We start from the raw sequence: 19,797 nt of genomic DNA, 5'->3' as shown, positions 1-19,797 counted from the left end.
TCATGAGACGTTAATAAAGCAAAATGATTGATGCAATAATCTGTAGCCTAGGCTAGTGGAGAAAACACTATAAAATGATATATATAATGCAAGCAATGCAAGTTCCAGGATGTGAAATGCTACAATTTCATAAAAAAACTCTCTAAATACAAATAATTAAAGAAATGCATAAACATTTGATGGTGCAGGAGAAATGAAACCCCGTCAGCACCCGCCTGCGTATGCATGCAACCATTAGTGCTTCAGGTTGTTTCTCCTCGTCATGGTCTAGTTGCTCCATCCAGCAGCCATATTTGAAAGTAACAAACCACTATCTGGGAATGTTTGTCTTCCATTAACATCTAGTTGACCGGTGAAATTGTGCAGGTGGCTGATGAATTTGCAAAGCACTAGCCAGAGGCCGGTGCTTTGAGTGTGTTATATGTTGCATTGTACAAACCTGCGATGAGGGATTGATTTCAAAGCTTGAAGTTAGGAGGGTGGGTTCTTCTAATAACTTAATGTGCCTAGCCCTGTACGCTGTACGCCTCCACACAAACTACAGCAACCACATAAACCTGTTGTATTGCTTAAGCATGAGACTTGCACATATAAAGAACATTTCTCTAACCTCATTGCACGATCCTGGTTTGGTGTTGTTAAACATGTTGCGTAGCTCGTGTTGATAAGGTATTCTGTATTTATTTTACTTCCGCCAAGGAGATTATGCTTTCTGCTCGGTCTGTTTGTCTGTCTGGCAGCAGGATTATGGAACAACTACTGACACTATTTAAGTGAAACTTGGTGGAAACATGTAGCATGGGCCAAAGAAGAACACGTTACACTTGGGAGCGGATTGGAATCACTGGGCATGTGAATGCACCATCAGCCCTGACGGAGCTCTGCGCTCTCAGAGTGCCTTTATAGTTTTCAATACTTTCTGAACTCGAACAACGATATAAAAGGAACTTGGGTGGAAATATCTACCAAAGTGCTACAGACATAATTTGGTCAATATTAGTAAATACATTCAAAAATGATTGAGTGTTGTCCTTTATTATCTCGCCACCTGATCTCCTCTTCTTGTATGAACTGGTTGTAACAAGCTGTAATGGTGTCTGAATACATTTGGCTAAATTAAATGTAAGCTTTAGATACAAGGGCAAACAGCAGATGAAGGCTAGGACATGTACAGTGTGTGGGGGGGGTGTAAAATGTCTGTTGACATGTGCCGTGGTTGTAAACACTGATGATACAGGCCCGTATTGTGAGTTACACTCAGTTAGGAAAAGGTCAATAAAAATTGTTTTCTTTTCACAAGTTGACCTACTGACGAACTCTAAAACTCAACTTGAATACAAAATGTATCTTATTATTACTATTGACTACCACATTCTGCTGTGTGTACGAGCATCTTGTGTTGTTTTAATTTGATGCAGATATCAAACACTAAATAATAAACCCTCAAGAAGAAAACATGCACTAGAGTAAATGCCTTTTTGCTTCACAATTTAAACATCTTAGTCAAATATAGTGGATGACCTCTGCTCTATATTTACATCTGACTGAAAGATCAAGTGAGAGAAAAGTAACCCAATAGCTAGGCCTTGTAACTGCCATCTCTGATCTTTGCAGAAATGTCAAGAATGTATATGTCACAGCAACATGACAATGGCATGTTGTACGCATAATAGAGGGAGGGGTTTTGGCATCAACCGTAGATTCTAGAGGTTAGGCTCCACTTGTTCCACTCCAGTTGCTTGAAACTCAGGTAAAACTAATCTGAGACAGACAACGCCGGCAAGAGCAACATTTAGACCAAATAAAAGGAACAAGGAAGTGTTAAAAGAGCAGAATAGACAAGAAGAGAGAGGCTGTGGAAGACACAAAAGAGCAGAGAGAAATATATTATTCTTCAGTGACAATGAGGTCATCTGTGGCCAACAATGGGGACAGTGCCCTGGTCAGACACTGCTGGTTTAAAGGAATCCCTCCCCCGCATAATGTCTATCAATTATTCACCCTGCATTTTCACTCCACAGTGAACGAAGAATTTAAAAAAACGGAGGAAAGTCTTGATGTCTCGAAGTAAATGGGGGCCCAATTAACAATAACGTAACCAATATACATATACAATATACCAAAACGTTTACAAACTCACGCAACTCCTGCAGTATAATCCAAGTCTCATTTATCCAGTAAAACCTGCTCCTCCTGCTGCTGCTTAGCGCTCAGGATAGTCCGTTAACGTCTGGCTGTTTGCTAGCAGAAATTATAAAGTGTCTATCAGCTGTAGAAGCGTCAGTGCTGTAGCAGATGATTTGTGTCCAACTGTACGTCGAGATTGTTCAACTGATGTCGGTGCATACACTTCAAATATTTACTTTATGACATCATCACCCGAACGTGTCAATTAGCGAAGCGAAACAAAGACCGGCCGGCTCCTGCTGCAGTCAGACCGTGCACCGTAAGATCTAAAGCTATAGGAGTGTTTATTGCTGTGTAGATGTAACCACATAGAACTTAAGGTCAAAGAGCCTTTAATAAACGAGCACAAGCTGCAGCTCAGGAATTATAGGACTGCATTCTGCAATTACATATTTTACTCTCGCCTGCTTGGCGGAGGTCTTAGACTATTTTCTTGTTACGTATCTAGTCATCATTATGGATTTCGCCATGTTTTTTAAGGAGTCTGTTTACACAAAAAATCACATTTAATTGTAAGAAAGTGAAAATATAAAAAAATGAAAATGGCTAATTAGACCTAAATTTAAAAAAATCTTTAAACATTCTTAATTTCCGGCCCCCACAGTGTCTCTTCTAAATGTAGTGGATGACCCCTGCTTTAAAGGGTAACTAGGTGGCAGTGATGTCTTCACTGGCAGGTGCAACATTGAGGGTGTCCCTCTCCCTTGGAGCTTTACAACACAGCTAACCGCTTCAATCAATGGACACCCGGATACAGACATCAGCTGACGAGTCCCGTTTGGGGCCCAACACCGCTGATCAATACGGGAGACATCAGCTGCTATAAGCCGAAGAGAACGAGGAACATGTTGAAACAGGCAAAGTGATTGTGGGGGGGTTGTGCACTCATCTTAGAAATCTCGACTCCCATCAATGCTAATTACTTTTAGGCTTTTGGAATCCATGACAAAAAGACAAAAAGACATTTGCCTTTCAAGGATTCAGCTGATGCTATTACTGACTTCAGATGAGGTCAGAAGCAGAGCAGAATATAATTCCTAAGTTACAAACAATACAAAAAAAGCCTTCTTAGTGACTAAGTACATTTAAAACACTTAATATTAAAGGGTTGGTGGCATTCTGTATATTACCACATGAAAACTCATCTTTGCACACATCTATCGTAACTTGTTAACTGACCATTACATTTATCTAATCGTGTCTCCCAACAATAACATTTGGCAGCCGTGTGTTTCATGTCCATTTCTTCCCTTAAATCAAGCATCTTGTTTTCCATTAGGCCCCTTTCCCCTCAGATCTCCGTTACTGTGTGGCTTATGCAACCCTGCTGCAGAGCTGCACTGGAAGTGAGCTCAGGGCTATTGTACTGGTGTAGGGCTCCTCTGGGGGCTGTAATGTGTTTCATACCATCCATCACATGGGTGTGGAGGCCAGGAAGCATTGCTTTAAGAGCACACACAGGACACAGATGGAGAAGCAAGACCCCCAGATATGCAGAGATAGCAGAAGTTTGGGGAATTTGTTGATCACAGGAGAGCTTCACGTGGGAACAGCTTAACAAAGCCCCCACAAGAACATTATTAATATTTCACATGAATGACTAAGGAAACTGTATTTCCAAATCAGATTAGATTTTGTGGGAATACAAAATGCTTTTCTTGTTTAGTCCTTATCTTGTATACATTGCTTTTATAATTATTTACCATCAGGCATTACGAGCAGGAATAGTTTAAATATCAGTTTTCATATCATGTCTTTTTAAAGGTTCATTTTGGGGGAAAGAGTTTTAGCCACATTTCCTTGGTGTTGGAATACCTCTTCATAAAACAGCTTGTGTTTAACTGACTGGCCCCGTCACACTACTTTTGTGGAAATATAATAATAGTATTTCATTGCCACATTTGGTTTTCAGGGTTTTTATAATCCACTGAAGGTGCATGGATCCGAGGAGCCCGTGTTATTTTTACCCTGAACGATGACTTCGCTGGGAAGCATGAATCCGCTGCACTCGTCCGCTTCCCTGCTCAGTTACTTATGAGCATAGTGAATACGAATCTCCCAGCTCTGCAGCTTAGAGACTCAAATCCCTGTACAGTATGGTCGTAATTAAAGATGGACAGCGCAGTGGCAATCCTCTGGCTAAATGACAGGAGGAAATAACAGGGAGGTGGTGCGGGTTGGGGGTTGGGGGTTGGGATGAGGAGAAAGGAAGAGACACAAAGAGTTGTTGGTTGGTAAGAAACAAAAAATAAAAAGCCTTAAGATTCTAATCTAACATCTTCCAAACCACCCACACACACACAAAACATCAGGGAAACTACGGTTTCCTTTTGTTTTGAAGGAAGAGAAGAGCGTATCCACCGTAGATGTACTCCCTAAAGGCTGGGCTGTAATTTGCCAGCCAGCGGGTGGAGTCTACCAAAGATAATCTCAGCCCTCGCATAGATCAACACGGTAACCGCAGAATCTTTGATCACAAATGCAGTGGAGGATGTGTCCAATAAGAATAGTTCTGCCTCTTCCTTTAGAGTCTGTCTTGGAGAAATGATTAGAAAGCAGTGGTTGGAATCTGTGTATCATTTGCGTCCCCACCCTTTCCTGAGAGTAGGAGCCCTTTGCTACCAGCGCTGGTCTTCTCCTACGTTCGCCTGATTATCCTTCTGTCTGGTCGGTGAGCTCGGTCAGTTTCAGCCCACTGACTAAGTGCTTTCAAAGGGAAATGAAAGAGCATGGCCTTGTTTCTACACAAGCTGGCCGATGCCTCCTTTAACCTCCCCTCTGTCACCCGTCTGTCCTCGTCTCCTACTGTGGTTTCCCTGTCTGCCCCATTCATCCTTCATCCTCTCTTTTCTCCCTTTTCACACATACGGACACGCGACGGTCACTCCCTTGTCTGCTGTCCGTCAGCGTTGGCCTATCAAAAAGGTTGGCCCCCCACTTTTTTTGGGAGATCATTAATCATCCCGTGAAGGACAGGAGGCCCCTTAATCCAACCCCGTCCTCCCCCCCCCAGCCTCACCAAGCAGGCCACAGTGCGGCCCTCCGCCCCTATCCCCCATGGTGTTATCAAGTTTCAGTGGTTGTAACTGTAGCACAATAAACAGAGGGGGAAGGAGAATGGGGTGGGGGCAAAGGAAGGGGATGGAGAGAGAAAGAAAGACAAGAGGACAAAATGTCATTTCCTAACTACATTTTATGGGTCATTCTCAGTAAAACGTTCCTCTTGGGTCTTGAAAACAGCACCCATTATGAGAATTGCATCTTTAAATGAGTCAGAGTGCAGAAACCAGTCGGAAGAAGTTGCACCCAATTGCAGATAAAAACTATGACATTAATTGTGTGATAGTTGTCCAGCGAAGTCGAGGTTCAGAAGGTCGACCCCAAATGAAAAAGGTTTCACCCGCAATCCAACACTATCCAAAATGGACAAATGTGCTCACAATACCCAGTGTCTTTGTTGTTAAACCGACCAGGTGCTGCCACTTTCCAGAAGTTGTGGGGTGTTAACTAAAAGGAAAATGAGGCCATATCAAAGAGCCAGAGAATGTTCCTATTGTAGTGTGGTGTTTGTACAGAGGGCCCGCCTGTTACAAGGGCCAGTGTGAGGCTGACCGGGGGAGTAATATAATGCATACATGGATCCCCCAGAGCCCATTCATGGTGTAATTGGTGTGGACAGAGCTCTCGGTTTCAGGGTTATAGTTAGGGAACTGTCCTGCTGGGAGGCCACTCTTCCCGCACCAAAACATTATCCAGCTTAATTAGAACGTAACATTTTGGAAGAGCGTGAGCGGTGTGATTTCTTTTTTGACGCAAATCATGTTTTTCAAATGTCTACATTTACATCTACGTAAACTAAAAATGTTAGCGTTTATTCAAATGTATTTCAGTAAAAGGAAAAGTAAGATTGAGGACAAAATGACACTAAAATATTGACTTGTATTTTGATATGAGGAACCTTTACACATTACTGGTAGCCACAGTAATAATGTTTCCATCCACGTATTTCTATGCACATTTGGAAGTATCGCATGACTTATTAGCCGTTGTTGGCTGCCTGCGTCTTCTCGGATATTCCCATAACGTGCGTCCGGACAGCATGAAACATGTCCAGTACTATCTGACCTGAAAGAACAATTCAAACAAATTCCTGCAGAGCACTCTCCATTTACCTCTTGTGCATGGGTTAGATGACCAAGCCGACTTGTTTTGTTTCCGCTCAGCAAATTCTTCTTCTTCTACTTTGTTACCGCCAACTTCTGACAACACTACGCTGGAGACGAGTTTATTTGCCATTTGGCGATTGAATGGAAACACGGCTACTTAAGATTTAAGGGACAAACAGAGCAGAGATACTGTCAGCAGGTTTAACTGTGGAGTTGCAGCTTAATGAGACATCGTCATTATAATCGTTATCGCTTCCTTCTTACTCTCTAATTCTGTACTTTCTCCAGCCCCATCAAAACTCCTACAACTTAATGGCAATGACAAGTCCGGCTTACCACTTTATTACTATTAACAGACCTAATTCCACTACGGAGGGATTTCCCCCCTGAAATAACTCTAAAGCAGCGATAGAGCACCATGTGGTCCCTGCTAAGCTGAATCTACACTTGTCATTAAGAGTGTCACACTGGGATGGATCTAGCCTTCGTTGGACGCTTTGTGTGGGGTTTTCTTGCTGGACTAGAAGGAGTGAAAACACTTGTTTTTACCCCCCCGTAAAAAACCCCCCCCTCCCTTCTTGACTGGTGAGTTCATTGAACAGGAGCCTCTCTCTCTGGCTCTGTCCATCACAGCCTGTGGCCATTAATCATCTCAAGTGGACAGCGCTGACAGGCAGTTGGCTGCATCACTCTTTTATTTTCTTCCTGTTTTTATTTTTTTCACTTTATTGCTCGCCCGTAGCTCCCGCATCCTCACCCACTGCCCCCCCCCCCCCCCGATTACCTCTTCACAACCCTACCTTCTGCCCCAAACCCCCATCCCGAATGAGAAAGTGGCCGGGTGTCAAGCCAAAACAAACATTCACCCATCTGCTAAATCGAAACTGTTGAGGTAGTTAATGGCGTCAAAGCTTTTTTCTGCGCCCTCGGTGGGCGTGAAACAGCTACAACCTGTAATGGATATGATGAACAGTGTCGGTGTAAATCATGAAGGCCAACATCCTCCACCTATACTCGTCCAACATGACGAGCCGAGTACATCTACATTACATTTACAGGTCAGGCCATTAGCTGATGTTTCTATCTGCAGCAAATGACGGGAAGCTCTCCAGTGGAATGAGGCTTCTTCTTTAAAAGTACGAGCGACTAATAGTATCGCAGGTCAATGGTGAACGCCAACGGGCCCCAGCAATAAATGTTGGAGAAGTCAGCGAAGAAAAAGGAGCCGAAGAAGTAAAGGTGGAGAGGATTTATTTGTGTGTCTTCTGCCATGTCTGTGATGCAGAGCCCATCACTGGGCCCCTTTACACACAGACAGGCTTTAGGACAGCTGCTAAAATTCCTCAACCATTAACACTCACACACACTCACACACACACACACACACACACACACACGCCTGTTTTTAAGCGCAGAGGCAGGAAATGGGAATCCCTCGTAAGTTTTCCTTCCGCTGTTGCTTTCCTCTCAAGGCCTGGAGGCCCCCACTATGGGGTGGGAAAAGCACTTCACCATTTGTCTCCCTCCAAACACTCTGCTTCACTGAATGAGGTGGCATCTTTTAAGCATTCTGCTCCTAAGATCAGTCAAATAAAAGAGGCTGGTATTTTTCCCATATCACCGCCTGTCCGCAGAGTGGCGTTGAATTAGAAAGGCTTTATAAGTGCTCTTTCATTTAGAAAAGAAAAGAGTGCATTAATCTTGACCCCATATCAAGGAAGTGAAATGGAAGAAGGAGTAATTGCCCAGTAATTAAAGGGTGCCATTAACAAGGGCTTAGCATGGCTTGCTCTACCATCTCTTATACTCTTGGCACTATCAGCAAAAACCGAGTCCAACCAAGCAATTTGTTCCCTGTGATTAAGATTCAGGTTTGAGAGACAGAAGAGGTCAGCCAAGTGCCTCTCGTCTTCAGGGAGGAGTGAAGAACTCACTCCAGAGTGGCTGAAATTATACCCTACCAACCTGCACATCACGTAAACTGTATGTTCCCGTCATATTGTGCATCTATAATTGAAGCACAGCGCAATGTTCACCTTTCCAGTTATAATTATGTGAATGTCACTTCCCTGAAATGAAAACACTTCTCTCACATATTCTTTCCCCCTTTGCCTCACACTGGTGTATTATAGATGAGCACACTGGAGACAAGGTAATATGTGTTACAACTGTTGTCGGCCACTGACCCTCACTACTGGTCCCGTGTAATGATGATGATACAGAAACATGATCCATGCAAGACGATTCCAGTTGCACTCACAGTAATTCAGCTAAATCTGAATGACAAGTTCTAATTGCATCAGTGTTTAGTTGTCTTTGCTTTGAGGTGGGACAGTTTTTACAACGTTTACATGTTTTGTTTCTTTTTTAATTAATGTCATAATTCGTCAATCATGGGACGATATGAAAATTATTACGACTCACGATATCAACATTTTTAAATGGCATTAAAACATATTGGAATTACTTTACATGTTGTTAGGAAATGTAACATTTTCAGCTTTGATAAGTGAACAAACAATCTTAAATAAGGTAATCATAAATCATAAGGTCACTCTGCATAAATAAAGACAAAGAAATAACATTTAAAAAAGCAAAACACAGGAATGGATTCGACAATAAAAGAGACGGACTTAACCCTTTTTCTTTATTTGTCTTGAGTAAATGCAAAGTTAGTGGAAATAATGTGACTTGTAATGTAATGAGCCAGTTATCTGCTGTCAGGTGGCATTTTAGTGATCTTGATGGATTTCTCCGTCTGACCAGCGTGAGTAAAGGGTCAGCCAACCACTCCCAGTGTCTGCCACTGGACAGAGATGCTAACAGGGCCCTGACAGACCCTGTCCCTCCCTCTCTTCCTCTCTTTGACTCAGCTTAATTCATCAACCTCCAAACAAGACCCCCGGGTGCAAAGACCAGACCAGACATTCAGAAGCTGCTTCTCTCGCGAATGTGAGCTCGTCGACATCCGCGTTTCAAGTACACACGTGCACGTTGCTGCACATTGGACCTATCTACGCAAATTTGCGCACCATCATCATCTGTCAAAGTCTGACAAAACAAACTATGAATCACATACACACTCCCATACATATCGTATCACCCATCATAGCCTGTGACAAAACATAATGAAGTATGAACCACACACACGGTCACAGACCATCATCACCCATCATAGCCTGCCAAAACATAATGTAAAGTATGCACCACTGTAATAACATTGTGATTCACCTTGGGAGGTTTTGCTCAAGCCATGTAACTTACTTGGCAACAGATTTGTCTGATAGAAGCCTAAGTGCATTAGCTTCCCTGGTCAGAGGAGTCTTGCAAGCAGTGCCAAAGCAGCTGAGCCTCCCCGGCTGTTGGCCGACTAAATAAGTTAGTCCAGTGCCAGATCCTCTTGGCTCGGGTACTGCAGAACCACAGGATCAACAGGAGCAGATCTCACCTGCTGACCCCTTAAAGACTTTACTCTGGGGAGAGGAATTAGTAAAGGATTTCTTAGCCAGTGAGAGTTACAGCATGTTGTTTTGAGCTGATCAGTGACATGGCACACTTGACAACCATAAGACATGTAATTACATTTGGCACACCAAAGCCACAAGAAGAAAGAAATAACTACTATAAGTATACTTTTATCCGTGCTAAATTTATATGGGCTCTAACAACTAACAAATAAAGTGATTTTGCTGTCGGCCGAACACCAATTAATCTGTAGTGAAACTCCAGATGCTCTGTAAAAAAGAAAATAGCAACCTCTTCTCACACTGAGACAGGAAATGACTCTTCAGAGATGGAAGTCATGTGGTATTCGCTTTTATACACACACAGGCAGAGAGAGGGAAATTAACTCCAACCAATGTTGCATTTGTGGCAACTCTTTAGGTTTTAAAACGCTGTACATGCCTCGTTACAGAATCATATGTGTCTACACTAAGGCTGCCCAGAGTGACAAAACCATAAGGTTCGATTTGGCCCGCCAGATGTTTCTAGTGAAGAAAAAAAGGAAATCAAACAATATAAATTGCTGTTATATGCGTTATAATATGTAGGATCCCTTATTATTTATTATGCTCGTATCATTTTGCAACTTAACAATACAATAAAATCAAGAGGGGTTTTCTCGTGACCCACCATTAGGTTTCAGTTTTGGACCTCAGGTCTACACATACATACGCTTCAACAACAACAACTCCATTTTCACCAAACTATAACATGCTTCTTAGAGAATCATGTTTGTACAAATAATGCACTTAAAAAATGTATAAGAATCTCACTTGCATCCCAACTCAACCTCTGATGTTTAAGTTAATGACAAACTGCTGGATCTGACCCAAGAAAATAAAATCTCTGCTATGGAGAGCTAAAGTGGAAAAGCAGCTGCTGCTGCTTAATATAATGTGGATTTCAGTACTCTTACCTCTTTTCTGCATGAAGGTGAAGAGGTCATCCAAAAACTCCTTCCTCTTGGGGTCATTATCCAGTTCATACAGCTGAAAGAGAAAACAGAAGCTCATTAGGGCCACGGTGCACCAACTTGTCAGTTGGCTGCTGCATGTCGCCAACAGCCACCTGTAGTTCTTGCTGTGTGTCTGGCACTGTTGGCTCGAGTAGTCGTCAGCAAATTGTCACTGGAAGTGGAGCTGTGTGGCTATTCAGGCTAGTTAATTGTGCAGTTTATTTGTTTGCCTCTGGCCTTTCTTTTCTTCTCTAAAATAAAACCACAGGCTGATAATGTCATTCATTGCAAGGCGGAGAAAGAGCTTCCAATTGCAAAATATTTATCAGACATAATCTCTATCTTGTGCTCTTTGATTAGATTGTCGGCCAGTTTGTTTTGTTCCCTTCTGCAGTACAAATACTGACTGGTTATTTCCTATCACATAGGAACAGAACATACATGCATGTCAACGGCCAGCTGACCGTTAGCTGTTATCTTTGTGGTGTGCTCAAGTGCAACTTTTAACAGAAGAGGTGAGGCAACATCAAACGGTGCATCGTGCCATGGAGACATTTATAGCTCTGCATTGTAAGAATGTTTCAAAAGGTCACAATTTCCACCAGAGAATGAATGTTATTATGTAATTGGTGCAAAGCCCTTTTGTTTGTTTAATAATTGAACCCACCCGGTAATCACAGTGTTCAAACGCTTACCTTAGCAAAGTCTCTGGAGGCCTCTCCTCTTCCTCTGCTACTGTCAGCCTCATCTGCCCAGCCCGCGCTCCCATTCTACAACGGAGAAGAAAGAAAAACAGATGAGGTTGTGAACAAACAGGAAGTTGTTACAAACACCAACAGATCCAGTCTGCAGTGGCGAGTCTTTCAAAAGTAAAACAATCATTTCATATTAAGATTACGCTTTTGGTATTTGACCTTTATTTAATTGTGAAAGCAGAGATGGAGGCAGGAAACATGTGGAGAGTGAGAGAAGCAACAAGGTCCCTGGGTGGATATAAACCGGAGATGTTGCCTGCTTCCACCACTGATGTAGCTGCACATTTGTAATTCTTAAGAATGGACTTTAACCTCCAACGTTTTTGCTAAAATGTGTTCATTCGATTTCTAGCTGCAAGGATCCCACCAGGTTGACACCGACTGTAGGTCCAAATGTTTGTCATGGCAACTCGAAGCTGCTAACAGCAACTAGCAACGTTCTGCAACACAAACACATGAAAACTAAATATACTCAAACTCCAAGTAGGCATTTTTACAGAGGTTGGAGGAGAAACCTCTGGAGTTATTGTGCCCCTGAGCTCCTGTGTCCCCCTCCCCCTTCATCCTCAAACATCTCCATTTGACCTAAACCATCTGCATCTGGGCCTGCCCTGCCCTGCCCCCACCCATGTCTTCCGACCCAGCTGGATACAAGGGCCCCCCATCCTTCAATCTTAACGCAGCTGTGACGGGTGGCCAAGTTCATGGAGTGTAGCTGGCTGTCAGGAGGGGCCAGGGGAAGGTGGGCTGGTCAGTAGCCCTAGTGCATACACACACACACACACACACACACACACATTTACAAAGGCTGTGGTTACCCATGGCTGTGTGTATGTTTGTGAGTGCAGGGAGGAGGGGGTGCGATGGCCCCACAAGACGGGAAGGAAAGGAAAATAGGGGCTGAAAGGGGTGCATGGTATGTGCCGACCAGGAATGTCTCTTAAAGACAAAACCTATAAAAGCATCAGGAATCAAAACAAGATCCGTTTGGAGGGGGACGTTAATAGCTGCAGCCCAGGGTCTAGTTTCAAACGGGAGCCCATTGGTCAGTGGCAATTACAAGGCCTGAAACAAGAGCCGGGAGGGCAAAGGTTGTCAAGGCCCCTGAGAGCAAGTCATTTTCACCCTCTCACTCTCTGTACATGCAACGCTTGTCAACATTCATTCTCACTAAACAAATACTCATCAGCCATCAACTTGTTAAACCCGCTGCAATGGTACGTTTCAGGGGAGAGTTGGGCACAGCTGACAGCCCTCTTACACATTAAAACTAACCTTTGTATTGACAACATCAATAAATGTGACATATTGTAAACTAGTCTGAATGAATGATGACTTTACTTCCAGAATGTTACATTTCCAGCATCGAAAAACTATATTTCAAGTTAAAGCTGCAACTAATGATTATTGATTAATCTGTGATTGATCAGATAAGATAAACCTTTATTAATCTAAAAAGGAGGGAAACTCAGGGTCATTTGGTTTATAAAATATTTTAAAAAATTGTGAAAACTGTCGACGCCACTTTCTCAAAGTCCAAGGCGATGTCATTAAAATGTCTTGTTTTGTCCAAAACCCAAAAGATATTCACTTTAATATGATATAAAACAGAGAAAGGCAGGAAATATCTCTTATTTGAGGCTGAAAACAGCAATTACTTTAACGATTAATCAATTATCAAGATAGTGGACGATTGTTTGTACCGATCAACAGAATCTATTTGAAGTCCAATGTTCAAATGTACAGAAGACGTTCCAGTAGATTGTATTCTCTCTAAAGTGAGAGTTCTATGAATTTTCAAAAAAAGCAATGTTTGTATCACACAGCAGATATCTTGTGTTGAAAATTTGTCTACAAACACATCTTATTTATCATCGCAAATGCATTTAGCTGTTAATTTACATTAGCTATAGTGTGTGACAGAGATTACAACAGTTTGGTCATGTGAAGTTAAATATACAGTATAGTACATTTGGCGGCCTTATAGACCTTTGCACACAATTTGACCACCTCTGTTAACCTTTAACCATTATAAATGATTATAAAAGAAGATAATTCAGATTGCAGTCATGCATAATCTCACATGCTTGCTTATGCATGAAAAAACTTTGCATTCAGCACCTTTTATACACGCTGAATGTTCCCTATTCAACGACCCAGAGGTCGACAATGTAATCTCACTGGCGGTCACCAAACAAGGAGCCATAAAGCTACTATTGGAAACATCATTATTCAGCTTGGTAGCAAGTTATGTGCACTGAAGTCCCACTCCAATGTACAGAATAATACAAATACCAGTTCTTAATAATAGTTAGATAAACCTGTGCGAGTGTCTCGGCTGATAAAACTCTAAAAGCTCTTAAAATCAAATAGTATTCAGAATATTTGCAACAACAGTATGACCTGTGTGTGTGTGTGTGTGTGTGTGTGTGTGTGTGTGTGTGTGTGTGTGTGTGTGTGTGTGTGTGTGTGTGTGTGTGTGTGTAGATACAGGACACACTGATGATTACTTATATTCTATAATTCAACAGATTTCTCTGACACTTTTCCAAAGTCAATTATTTCTATGAGCACTTCAACACAATACATCACTCCCAGCTCACCTGAATTGGATGTAAGGAAAAGGCGATAGCTTCTGCTTTACTGGCCTTGTGTTTGTGAGGTGAACACAAATCATATGCACACCTACACACATATACAATAATGTCTCCCTGAGGGACTCCGTTATGGGAGCACAGGGGTCAAGGTGTTCCTGACATCCACGAGAACAAAGGTCTAAAGTGACAGAACACCTCTGTCCCCTCTGTGTCAGACTTCTGTATTCCTGCTCCATCCTCATCCAGATGTAGAGTATGTCATTCACAACTCTCACTGATCATGTATAACACACATTTCATGTTGGTGCAGTCATTACAGTTACAAGGTCCAAATCTTTAATCCTTGTTCAGTACAAATCGCATGATGCAAACAAATCTGAGGTACAGGTGGAAGATTAGGACAAAATGTAGAATGTGATAATTATAAAATGCATTATCTTGATATCCTCACGCTGCCATAGATTACTCTCCCAGAAACCATCTGCACACAATAGTGTTGCAACTAACAAATATGTTCATTATCGTTTAATCTGTCGATTCTTTTCTAGACACATTGATTAATCTATGTTTTTGTTTTATACTACAGGAACCAGAATACTGGGGGCGACAAAACAAACTATTAAAATAAGTCTGGCAATAATTGGGCATTTCCTGTGACTACTTCGTTAGGGACCATTTTTGCCCAAATTTTTATTGTAACATAAAACACGTCCCAGTGTTGTTGCTAACTAACAGACAGTTCATCTGATCTGAGCATCCGGGCTGCTCACATGTTGTGGCTTCCCCCACCCGGATCTGCGTGACGTTAATGACAGAGGCATTTGGGAAAAGAAATAGATGTTACCTATTATTGTGACATTTTAAATTGCAATGGAAGAAAAAACGATTAATACAGTCCTAGTTAGCACTTTTAAAACTTTAATAAAGATTGATTAAAATACATTTCTACATGTATTATTTTAGAGGAATTAATTCAAAGACTTGGGACTGTTGGGACTGTTGGGACTGTTGGGACTGTTGGGACTGTTGGACTGTTGGACTGTTGGACTGTTGGGACTGTTGGGACTGTTGGGACTGTTGGGACTGTTGGACTGTTGGACTGTTGGGACTGTTGGGACTGTTGGGACTGTTGGAACTGTTGGGACTGTTGGACTGTTGGGACTGTTGGAACTGTTGGGACTGTTGGACTGTTGGACTGTTGGGACTGTTGGACTGTTGGGACTGTTGGGACTGTTGGGACAACTATGAAGGATTCCTTGTGATTGCGTCTTAATTCTGCTGTCACTTGTAATTACTCCTACAAGTTCCGCTGCATCTGTAGGAAAAGTCTGCTTCTCTAGATGGTTAAAAAACAGCCCAGTAATTGGAACATGTTAACCGTGAATAGACATGTTGGCTCTTGAATTGGGACCTTGGTCAGCTGAGGAATGTTAACACTATGTTGTTTTTTTTGTCAAGTTAGAGTGGATACTGATGTTTTTGGGACCACTCCTTATGATCAGTCACCTCAGCCCCTTCATCACATCCAGCGCTCCACCCAGAAATTACTTCTCTAAAAAAGAAATTCCCACACCCTACCTACATTCATTAAGGGGGCGTACAAAGCTCGGTTTGCCTGATAAAATTCTGAATTGTTTCAAATTAAAAGCCTTTATGTTTATCCATGTGTATTATAAGTGCCTTTGTAACTGAAGTATAGATTTTTGTGTCTGTGTGTGTGTCTGTGTGTGTGTGTGTGTGTGTGTGTGTGTGTGTAGGATGAACAGAAGCCTTCATATGTTTAAGCAGCCCATGTTTCCACTCCGTCTCTCTCATGCTGTTAGGTTTACTGGCCAGGCGGTGGGTGGCCTAATCACATTATGGCCGTACGTGACTGACTGGCACAGCGCCAAATCAGGGATAAGAATTAGGTAGTTGACCAGAAGTGAGCTGTAGCCGGTCATTGCCATGGGAGGAGGGGGGGGGGGGGGTTTAGACTGTCACACACATTGACAAACAAACCAAAATAAGTTCTTCCTGAGGTTTATGTGGGTTGCCTAGGTGTAGACTCCAGCTTCTTAAATGTCATCTTGGGCTTTGGGAAACACTTTTTCATCTATTAATAAAGAAAATAATTGAAAATGAAAATAAGTGCTAGTTGCAGCCCTACCGAGAAGGTCACCACTTCATATTCACACATTCTTATTTAATATGACTGCAGAGTTTGTAAAAATGGGTTATTAGTCACCCTCTACTATATTTCTAGTGTTGATATAAAATTAATTTGTGCAGCTTTATGTATTCTTGTAATTTCTCAGACTTGGCTTCTGAATTTGAAACGCACCAGTAGTGAAATCCATGCGCTTGGGTTGAGTTTCATGTGACATTAATGTCGTACAATACAGTGCAACAAGTTGACATTCTTTGCATTTCGCTCCATCTGCACCGGACAAACTACACAACTCACTCCTACTTGAATGTCGATGCATAGCTTGGGGGTAATTCTACGCAGCCATTATAGAAAGATGTCTCGAGTAGAGCCACCATTTTAGTGAGGCCAGGCATGCCGGAGCAAGAAGGGTTAATGGCTGCTGCTTGGGGAGTGGGGGATGGATGACATTGATTGCTCAGGATGTTGACAGCACTTCTCCAATTTGATAGTGGAGCTGTTATTAGATGAAGAGGCTTGTTCTTAATAAAAGCATCATGTGATTTGCCGGCACTCTTCCAGCAGGAGGTTGAGTGAGCAGCCATTGAGCTACGGAAATATAAATTATGTCGGACTCACTTTGGAAAGAACGGAAAAAAAAAAACTGGATCAAATAAATGTCCACACATGGTTTGAAAATGGTCAGCAGCCAACTGCACACGATGTCAGGCAGCGGTGACGTGAAGTAGGTCATTTCTATACTATGGTTTACAGGGTCGATGACCAACTGGTGGGATGGCAGAAAAAACATGAAATCTGACGTAGACTTAAAACAGTTGTTATTTTGCAGCCTGTCAGTTTAAGCCTGCAGTCTAAACAAGGCCTAATGAAGAGAGGCACGTGCCATATTAGAGCCCTGTTAGCCCTGAGCTATACCCCTAACCCCTGTCTTCCCACTCTGAGCTACTGTCATGGCTCTCTGTGGCCGCCCTGCACAGCTCCACACTGCAGACCCAGTCCCTGGGCCACAGCCATTGAACAGGAGGCAAATCAATAGGCCTGGATGTGCAAACACAGGGAAGTCCCCAGCCCCCTCCGGATGCAATCTCACAGCACACGTCAATACTCATCATCCTCCGTCATCTACAGCCAACGCCAGAGAAACTGAGATGAGGGCAGGATCAGAGCTCCCAGGGTGACCTAACCCCTTCACCTCCAACAAGACACCCTAACTTTGACTAACACAGTGAAGGTTTCCATGGGAAATCCTTGTCAAATTGTGCAGTGTAAAAGCCACACCTATCCTCAATGAAAACAAAATACATGCACACACAAGCACAATCCCTATAGCAACCCCAGCTAGTAAATCAAGAGGGACAAAATGTCACTGTGCGAGCTCTGCCAGAATACAGACACAGGAGGGAGGGTGACTAGTGAAATTCACCAACATTCCTGTACACCAGTAACAGGACCTCACAATAACAGGAGAGCCCCTCTCATCCCACAGGTACTCTTAACATCTCATTCACGGACTAATCTTTTTTAGCCAAATTGCTGCCTGTCAAAACAGTTCAGCAAGGGAAATCTTTTAAACAGACACAGCGGCAGTAATTTAATCACAATCAAGGCCTCCAGCAAGAAATCTGGATCACAGCCAACAACAGTGATGAATGGCAGGTAGCCCGAAAAGAGACTAAACACATGCTTAGTCGTTAAACTTGTTTATTTTGTACATTTGACTAAAATGTGATTAAATCCACTGTAGTGAATTGATAGATGTTCAGACAACTGTACAGGTATTTGCTTTACGTGTGAAGTGGATCTGTGATTAAGGCAGATTACTTGTACAGTTGTAAGCTTTTCCCCCTCATCTTCCCAAGAAGCCCTGATGCCTTTAGTCTTTCAGAGAAAGCAAATCTTCTTCCTCTCAGCATGACTGTAAAAACAAGCATTGTGGGGGGCACCAATCTCTAATCCAAATCAAATAATTGGTGCCTTGATCCCACAGCGGGACTCCAAGAATAATGTACAGTGGCTCTTGCAGTGGGGAGGGGTCGATGGGTGAGGGGCGCTGCATTGGGCTGAGCGGATGGCGTCCTTCATCTGCTAACTACTTGCAAAGATCTCATGGTGAGCCACAATACACCACAAACAAAGGCTCTGGTTAATTGCAATTCCATGTGCCACGAGAGGAAAGTAACTCTTGCTCTGGACCATATGGGAGATAGATTCCACTACCGATTCTCTACTCTCATTAAGAATAATTATGGAGCGTTAAAAAAAAAAATAACGCAGGACCCAGGGGCACGCCTGCCTCTCAGTTTACAGTCATGTTTGTAGCTCCAAGAGATTTCTGGATTTTCGTGAACAGACAAAGTGGCAGGGACAAGGGGGCTAAACGTCCAGAGGCAGAACGTGTTATTACCTGCCCCGGCCTCAGCACCTCTAAACAGGCCACTGAAAAACAGGCCTTCAGGCAAGACCACCCCTCCCTCCATTAATCACTCCAATTACAAAGCTGAAAAGGAGAAACAGAGGAAAAAAGAGGGGGGGGGGGGGGGGGGGTCACAGATAGAAAGACAGAATGAAAATAGGCATGCAGGTAGACACATGCAGAAGAAAAGGTGCACTGATCAACACACGTTTTCACCTCATCAGAGAGAGAACAATGCAACATCTTATATCTCGTGTTATTCTTATCTATAGACATGTTGTATACCTTTGTTATTTATTGTTTATTATAATTGTGTAGTTTGTATTGACATGCTTTGGCAACATTGCATCGAGTTATGCCAATACAGCCACTTAAATTGAAAAATGAGAGAGAAAGAGCACTGAGCTGAAAGACACACAGAACACATACCTTTAAATACCCCCAAAAGAATTACACACTTGTTTCTATGTATATATTTTTAACAGCAATCTCTACATTTTTATATTTTTATCTGAAGTTATCTTTACTTATCTGTATATACTGTGTAATCGATCTCTTTAAAAGAAAGAATCTGCTTTCTGGATTAAAGTAATGGGGAAGTGGAATTCTATAACCACCAACGTGAGAAACTCAGGAAGCTGTGCAGTGTTTAAAACCAGCCTCAAGCTTTGGCTAAAGTTGATGATTGCCTTGTATTTATGCGACTGATTATATTAATTCTCTCACCCCTGACTTATATGTATTGTGTTGTTTTATGTAGTATATTTGTATTTACACGGTTATTATTTTGCCCACCTTCCCAGGGACAATGGATGCAACTTAGCTTCTCGCTAACTCTCTCTGTCCCTGCAGAAATACACAAGTTAAACGTTACTTACTTGTATTTATATACTGGATTATAATGTTGCTTTGCTACACAGATATCAGTGATCTAATGGTTCTGTATTTATCTTAAAACGTACATGTTTTTATTTTACACTACTACAGGTTTTTCCGTACCAATAAAGTCCCTTTGAATTGAATTGAGAGAGACAGAGAGAGACAAGAAAGAGCTATGTTTGAAAGAAGGGG

General features: G+C 42.3%; 1 protein-coding gene across 1 annotated transcript in view; it reads right to left on the bottom strand.

Moving 5' to 3' along the window:
- The window catches only part of LOC115004833 (AT-rich interactive domain-containing protein 3B-like), a 34,130-nt gene extending 18,023 nt beyond the window's left edge, over positions 1 to 16,107 (bottom strand). The window contains exons 1-4 of the mRNA XM_029426535.1: positions 15,994 to 16,107; positions 15,146 to 15,394; positions 11,508 to 11,582; positions 10,774 to 10,846 (exon numbers count right to left, since the gene is read on the bottom strand). Coding sequence (XP_029282395.1) covers positions 10,774 to 10,846; positions 11,508 to 11,582; positions 15,146 to 15,394; positions 15,994 to 16,107 — 511 coding nt within the window. The remainder of the gene's footprint in view (positions 1 to 10,773; positions 10,847 to 11,507; positions 11,583 to 15,145; positions 15,395 to 15,993) is intronic.
- Between the last annotated feature and the right edge of the window lie 3,690 nt (positions 16,108 to 19,797).

Source organism: Cottoperca gobio, unplaced genomic scaffold (genome assembly GCF_900634415.1).
Source record: "Cottoperca gobio unplaced genomic scaffold, fCotGob3.1 fCotGob3_195arrow_ctg1, whole genome shotgun sequence".
In the NCBI taxonomy this organism is placed as follows: Eukaryota; Metazoa; Chordata; class Actinopteri; order Perciformes; family Bovichtidae; genus Cottoperca; species Cottoperca gobio.
This window is presented reverse-complemented; position numbering and strand designations above follow the sequence as displayed.